At 41.7% G+C, this 7,549-nt stretch overlaps 1 protein-coding gene across 1 annotated transcript; it reads right to left on the bottom strand.

The window, feature by feature from the left end:
* On the bottom strand, window positions 1-5,985 carry LOC103120206 (olfactory receptor 6P1). The gene is made up of 2 exons (XM_060197091.1): window positions 5,074-5,985; window positions 1-24 (listed from the first exon to the last, which is right to left on the bottom strand). The coding sequence occupies exons 1-2, from the start codon at window positions 5,983-5,985 to the stop codon at window positions 1-3; spliced, it is 936 nt and encodes a 311-aa protein (XP_060053074.1).
* Between the last annotated feature and the right edge of the window lie 1,564 nt (window positions 5,986-7,549).

Here is a 7,549-nt window from a genome sequence, read left to right as displayed (position 1 = left end):
TCACCGCTGAGAGGCCCTCTTACCCTAACCTCACACGCACTATTAAGACCATGCTTGGCCTCATATTCAGCTAGAGAAGTTCAGGATAGAAACACAATAGTGAGCAGGACAGCAACAAGGATTTCTCCTGTATGGCAGGAGAACACTAGCAAATAAGAACCTGGACTCTGGGATTCAGAGTCTAGCTCAAATTCCATAAAAGTCAGTTTCTTTCTTTCCTTTCCTTTCCTTTCCTTTCCTTTCCTTTCCTTTCCTTTCCTTTCCTTTCCTTTCCTTTCCTTTCCTTTCCTTTCCTTTCCTTTCCTTTCCTTTCCTTTCCTTTTCCTTTCTTTCTTTCTTTCTTTCTTTCTTTCTTTCTTTCTTTCCTCCTTCCTTCCTTCTTTCCTTCCTGTTTTTCTTTCTTCCTTTCTAAAGCCAAATTCTGATGACTAACTGCTTCACAGAAGCCACAGCCTCCAGATCCTCAAGCTACAAAAGCTACCGGAAGTTATGATAATCCATCAGGTATGTCTAGACTTTTATTATCTTCCAATTTAGATACCTTCTACAAATCCAGGATTACCTTTACCCAAAACAATGTTGCATTGTAAACTCAAGTTTTTAGAAAATCAGAACTAGAAATTAACCGAAATGCTAAATGTGCTAAGTCATCACTGTATACACTTTACATATCATTTTTTAATATTTATTTTATTTATTCCCTTTTGTTGCCCTTGTTGTTTTTTCATTGTTGTTGTTGTCATTGTTGTTGGATAGGACAGAGAGAAATGGAGAGAGGAGGGGAAGACAGAGAGGGGGAGAGAAAGATAGACACCTGCAGACCTGTTTCACTGCCTTTGAAGAGACTCCACTGCAGGTGGGGAGCCAGGGCTCAAACCGGGATCCTTACACCTGACCTTGTGCTTTGCACCACCTGTGCTTAACCTGCTGTGCTACAGTCTGACTGCCTTAAAAATCTTATAATTAATTGTAGTTGTCTGTTGTAGTTCAGTAAAGCTGGAAAAATTAATCCATATCATAGCTATAAGGAAAATAGTGTTAGCTCTTTTATTTATATATAGTAAATCATTTGATAGCTACAAAAAGCATGTGAGGTAATTATTTTCATTATAAGAAGGGCTTGTTAGTGGCAGGACCAGATCAAAATGAAATGTCTTTGTTCTAGGGACAGAATGTTTAACCATAAACCCCATGCTTCCAGGACTTCGTGAAAAGGAAAGAGAGTTCATCAACAGATGATCAGAAAACTAAACCTATCTCAGGGGTAAAATAATGTCAAAGGACATAAATTATGGTGATGTTGTATATAATGCAGCAAATCCTAACAAAGGGATATTTCAAAGTTAACCCAATTGCCAAATAATCAGATTATGGCAATAACTATCTATTGCCTTATTAAGCCCTAAGACAGCAGGAACCTCCCACTTCCTCTATAGAGCCTATATTTCCCCCAGTCCTAGAATCTGTAATGTGGGGCCCACATTCCTGCATGCTTCTCTCAATTCGTGCCAAATGATATTGCATCTGCTGATCCCAACCTAATCAACACGAGTACCACCTCAGCATGCTTCACTTCAGACCGTGTCCAGAGACATCAGGCATGGAATGTCAGCACTTCAGCCTCATTACTGGGGTGAGACCTTTCCTTTCACAGGATTCTCTAATTCCATTTCAGATGGTTCACTTCCTGACAAAGTCCCAAAACCTAGATATAGACCAGGTCCCATGAGATAGGGCATGTGTTTACATGTATCCAAAAACTAGGGCAAAATATACACCTGAAAGCAAAAGTGCACAATAGTCTGCAGTGAGTCAATATATGCAGTAAGCAAGTAGAAAGACCTAAAAAGACACCATAAAGTTCCTAATGAAATAGTGTCTACTTAGACTTAGAAGCCCTCCTCACCTACTTCCTATTGTACTTCCCTCACTCACTCCAAAGCTAACTTTAGCAAAGCAAGGACTGCAAAAGCTGAATAAGGGCAAGAGACTAGCATACTTTAGTCATTATCAGGCCACCCCATGGCTGCCAGTTCTTAGCAACATCGCCCCGCCAGATATTCGTCGGGATGCGGCATCATCTAAGTTCATTTCCCACGTCTACACTCGACCGGACCTGCCAATATACACGGATATCTTCACCCACCCTGTCCAACGCTTGACGTCTTTTCACCCAATCTGGTCCCCTACGCCTACACTGAACTTCTCTGTTCCAGACTCTTGGAAACAGAGTTGGCAGTCAGCTGAGGTAAAGAACAAACACCTCATCACAGACCCCTGCAAGCATCAACCCGGCTTTGACCTAGCACGTTATGATTGGGCTCTCCTCAATCGCTATCGAACAGGCCATGGCCGGTGCGCCACTGTGTTCCATCGCTGGGGAGCCAGGGACAACCCGAACTACCCCTGTGGCAACAGACAGACTATGACCCACATAGTCAACGACTGCCACCTCTCCAGATTCAAAGGAGGTCTCGAAACTTTACATCAGGCTCAACCTGACGCTGTTGACTGGCTACAGAAGGAGGGCAAACGCTAGAAGAAGAAGTCCACCCCATCAGCTGGTGCTCTAGTCGGGGAGTCCTGAGATTCCCAAACAGACATGATGGGCCTAGACCTCAAATAGATACCTCTCTTCATTTTTACTTTTCATCTCTATCAGGAACAACATAATAGACCCCTTTGTGGTCACCCATATGACCTTGCCCTCAATGTGAATCAACAATGGTAGACAATGTTTCAGTCTCCAAAGGGAGACTGGACAACATAATCTATGCTACACTTGAGGAAGATGGGTATTGAAATCAGGGCAGCCTGGAATGTTCCAACTCATGACCACAGAATGTGAGCTCAGATCTAGAGAAATAGAGGTCACATAGGCTCATAAACTGAATATGGGCCTCAGATCAGACCAAATCGATGGGATTCACAGTCAACATTATTTATACAACTTTCCCATATTTAGGAGCTACTCTCTTCCCTGATCCAGCTTTCTGGTCCTTTACCCACCCATGACATCATCTCCCCAGACAATAACTTGGATCCACTTGCATATCAGACGTCAGGCTCAGAAAAAAGAAAAAAAAAAAAACAACCTAGTATAGTCATGGGCTCTTTGGAATATAACTAAAACAGGACTACTAAACTATCTGCAAAATGGAGACCCCCCCCCCCCAATCTTCATCTGCACTTTTCCAGCCTTTAGGTTCACAATTAGTCAATAATTTGTTTGGCTCTATATGTTAACTCTTTTTTCAACCACCAGGCTCCAAATGCTAGCATGATGCTAACCAGACTTCCCTGGACAAACAACCCTACCAATGTGTCCTAGAGTCCCACTTTCCCAGAACTCCACCCCACTAGGGAAAGAGAGAGACAGGCTGCGAGTATGGACTGACCTGCCAACGCCCATGTTCAGTGGAGAAAAAATTACAGAAGCCAGACCTTCCACCTTCTGCACCCCATAATGACCTTGGGTTCATACTCCCAGAGGGATAAAGAATAGGATAGCTATCAGGGGAGGGGATGGAATATGCAGTTCTGGTGGTGGGAAGTGTGTGAAGTTGTACCCCTCTTATCCTACAGTTTTTGTCAGTGTTTCCTCTTTATCCATAAAAATATGGAGATTGGGTGGTGGGAATTGTGTGGAGATGTACCCCTTCTACCTTATGGTTTTGTTAATTAATCCTTTCTTAAATAAAAAAAATTAAATAAATAAATAAATAAATTTTTAAAAAGCTATTGAGAAATCTCATAAAAATACACCAATTTAGGGGGCTGAGTGGTAGTGCACAGGGTTAAGTGCACATAGTATGAAGTGCAAGGACCTGCACAAGGATCCAGGTTCAAGTCCCTGCTCCCCACCTGTGTGTGTGTGGGGGGGGTCTCTTTACAAGCGGTGAAGCAGGTATGTAGGTCTGTCTGTCTCTCCTCTCTCAATTTCTCTGTGTCCTACCCAATGAAAAATGGGAAAACAGTGGCTTCCAGGAGCAGTGGATTTGTAGTGCAGGCACTGAGAATCATCGATAACCCTGGAGATAAATAATAATAATTACATCAATTTAAATATTTTCAAGTGCCAGAATTTGAGATTATTTTAGATTCAGAGTAAGTTTATATAATCATTGATCAGTAATATAGATATTTTTAATGAACAATCATTTGTTTCCCCCAAACCTGGTTTAGGACAGACAACCATGCACTGCTCCTTGTCAAGCACCTAACTGCATATGAGCACGACCCTTTCTACCTGCTATCCATGCCACGGGTATGTGCTGAGAGGGAGAGCACTCATCAGCTGTCATTAGTCTTTGTTCTTGGGGTATAGTCATACCTCATTTTTCTGAAGGGAGAATTAAAGGTTGAAAATTTAGGTCTTTCAAATGACTATCACCAACTGTTTTCTTTTTTTCTTGATATTTCTACCAGCAAGTTCCTTTCCTCATATTTCTTTGTTCATAAAAAAAACAGGTTCAGTCTAGAATAATAAAAAAAAAAAATCTCCAGTTGGTTTGAACTAAGAGGTCCCATAAAATTGAAGATTACGCATGGCAAATCACAGGCTAGATGTGTTCTTAATCTCTCCATTAACTTTACTAGAAATCTACATTTTAACACCCCCCCTACACACACACACATACACACAATCTTTCTTGGTTTTAGGTAGTTAACTCACCTTAATCTGGAAACTCCTATACAGGATCAATGATTCATAACCTTATGTTTTTATCAGTAGGTTCCCAAAGAATAGTTAGAAAAGCATGGCACTAATTGAAATTTATAGTTCTTGGCCTGAGAAGATAGCCCAATGATAGAACACCATACTTGCCTATCAGAGGCCCCAGATTCCCTTCCTAGCACTGTGTGTCCTAGAGCTGAGTAGTACTCTCATGTTTTTTATTCTCTGTTACAAAAATAAATACATCTTTAGGAAAACGAATGTGTATTTTCTTTAAGCCTATTGTACAATTTCTTCAGGTGCCTCTTACACCAAAAGCCAGCCCCTTCCTTCCCACCTGGTTCTGCCATGGATCAGCTTGAGACACCCTGAGGGGAGAGACACCTTCCCAGCACCGCCTTTCTGAGGGCATCCTTCACCTCCTTGTTCCTCAGGCAGTAGATGGCTGGGTTGAGGAAGGGGACAATGACAGTGTAGAGCACAGAGATGATCTTGTTGTGGTTGAAGGTGTACATAGCTCGGGGTCGTGCATATGTGAAGAGTGTGGAGGAGTAGTAGATGATAACCACAGCGAGATGAGAAGCACAAGTGGAGAAGGCTTTGCGGCGCCCTTGAGCAGTGGGAATTCTCAAGATGGCTGCAATGATTGCTGCATAGGATGAAACCACAGCCAGCAGGGGGAGCAGAATCATCACCAGGGCCAAGAGGAAGTCTACCAGTTCTGCTTGCTCCTTGTCAGAGCAGGTGAGATTCAGCAGTGGGGAGATATCACAGAAGAAGTGGTTCATGATGTTGGGGCCACAATAGGACAGGCGAGAAATGAAAATCAGCTTCATCATAGAGCTGAAGAAGCCACTACCCCAAGAAGAAAGAGCCAGGCGAGTGGCCAGCCTGGAAGACATGAGACTGGGGTAGCGAAGGGGCTCACAGACGGCCAGGTAGCGATCGTAAGCCATGACGGCCAACAGGACACATTCGGTGCAGGCCAATGCAATGAAGAAGTAGAGTTGGGTCATGCAACCAACATAGGAGATCTTACAGTTCTGCATAAGAAAAGCTCCCAGGAGCCGGGGAACTGTGACATTAATGTACCACAGCTCCAGGAAGGAGAGATGGCCCAGGAAAAAATACATGGGGCGATGGAGGCTTGGCGTGAGCCAGATTGTAGAAATGATGAGTGCATTCTCCAACAGCGTCAACAGGTAGATTGCAAGGAAGAGGGCAAAAAGGAGCAGCTGGAAGGGTGCGGAAGTAGGGAAGCCCACCAGAACAAACTCGGATATGTGGCCCCCACTCAGATTTCTCATGTTCTCTGTGTACTTGCCTGCCTGGGGGTGGAGGGGAAGAAGAGGAGGAATAGACAGGTATCAAAAGGAAGGTGAGCTCCAGCTGTTAATCTCCATTCATAGATACAACCTTCTGAAGATGCTGAACAGATGACATCCTGTCATTCCTCTACTGCTATTTCATCTCCCACCTCCAAAAAGTGCTTCAAGATTGTTCTCTCAATCATAACTGCATGTAATTGATAAATGCTAAATGAATGACTTCAGGACATGTCTTATTATATCCATGTTATCTTTTCATGGAGACTTTCCCTTCACTTCTCACAAACACGTAAACCCCACAGTAGTCATTGAATGAGTAAATGAGGAGAGAAATGCTAAAAGTTTGGGACAAAGGAAATGGAAGTAATAGCTGAAAGGCATTACTAGAGTTATTTTGCAAGTAAGTAGGGAGGAGGTTTGGAAAACTCATTCCCAGCGGGAGATGTAATTCAGTTTTTTTTCCTTTGTTTTCTACATATAGACATAGAGACTTATGGAGAGAACGTGAAAGAGACCACAACACTGATGCTTCCTTAAAGTGTTGGAGGCCAGGCTGGAATTTGGGTCACACAGGTGGCAAAGTAATGCACTATCCAAGGGAACTATTTTGCCAGCCTTAGTATGGAGGATACAGTGTATATATATTCATCCCTAGTGCTAGAATTAGATAGTTGAATTTTCACAGTTGGTGTGATGGGATGAAAAATGAACCCAAAAAGTTGTCTATGTTCAAATCCCTTGTATCTATAAATGTTTCCACATAGGAAAAGACTTTGTATACATAAGTGACATATTAAGATGGGAGACTATTGTGACTCAGTGAAGTAAGTGGACCTTGAATGCAGTTACAAGTGGTTTTGTTTATTTGTATTTTTTTTTTCTTTTATGAGAACACTGCTCAGCTCTGGCTTACAGTGGTGGAATTGAACCTGGCACTTTAGAGCCTCAAGCATAGTAAAAATCTTCTTGCATAACCAATATGTTGTCTCCCCAGTCCACTATAAGGGTACATTTTATTTATTTAATGAAAGAGATACATAGAAAAAGATAGATGATAGATAGATAGATAGATAGATAGATAGACAGATAGATAGGCAGGTAGATAACAAGAGCACAACTCAGCTCTGGTTTATAGGGGTGCTGGGGATTGAACTTAAGATCTCAGAGCCTCAGGCACAAATATATTTTGCATCACTATTTTGCTATCTTCTCAGCTTGATATCGGGTTTTGGTGTTTTTTTTTTTTTCATATACTTAAATTATGCCAGGAATCTAATTCCCATTGCATTATATTAGTGCTTTCAAGGAAGCAATTACTTCACTCCATTTTATGATCTTTGAAAACTAAATAATGATATGATCATACTCAGTAATAGATGTTTTAAAAATATATGATCATGTCTTAAAATGGAAATGTTCTATTACTTTCCCATGAATATGTAATACATGCTTTTGTAATTAAAAGAGTTCTTTTTTTAAATTGTTTATTTATTTATTAGAGAAGTGGAGAGAGAGAGAGAGTAAGAACCAGATGTGTGCTGCC

The sequence above is a fragment of the Erinaceus europaeus genome, chromosome 9, assembly GCF_950295315.1.
Source record: "Erinaceus europaeus chromosome 9, mEriEur2.1, whole genome shotgun sequence".
NCBI classification, from domain to species: domain Eukaryota; kingdom Metazoa; phylum Chordata; class Mammalia; order Eulipotyphla; family Erinaceidae; genus Erinaceus; species Erinaceus europaeus.
The sequence above is the reverse complement of the archived record's forward strand: the minus strand, read 5'-3'. Positions and strand labels throughout refer to the sequence as shown.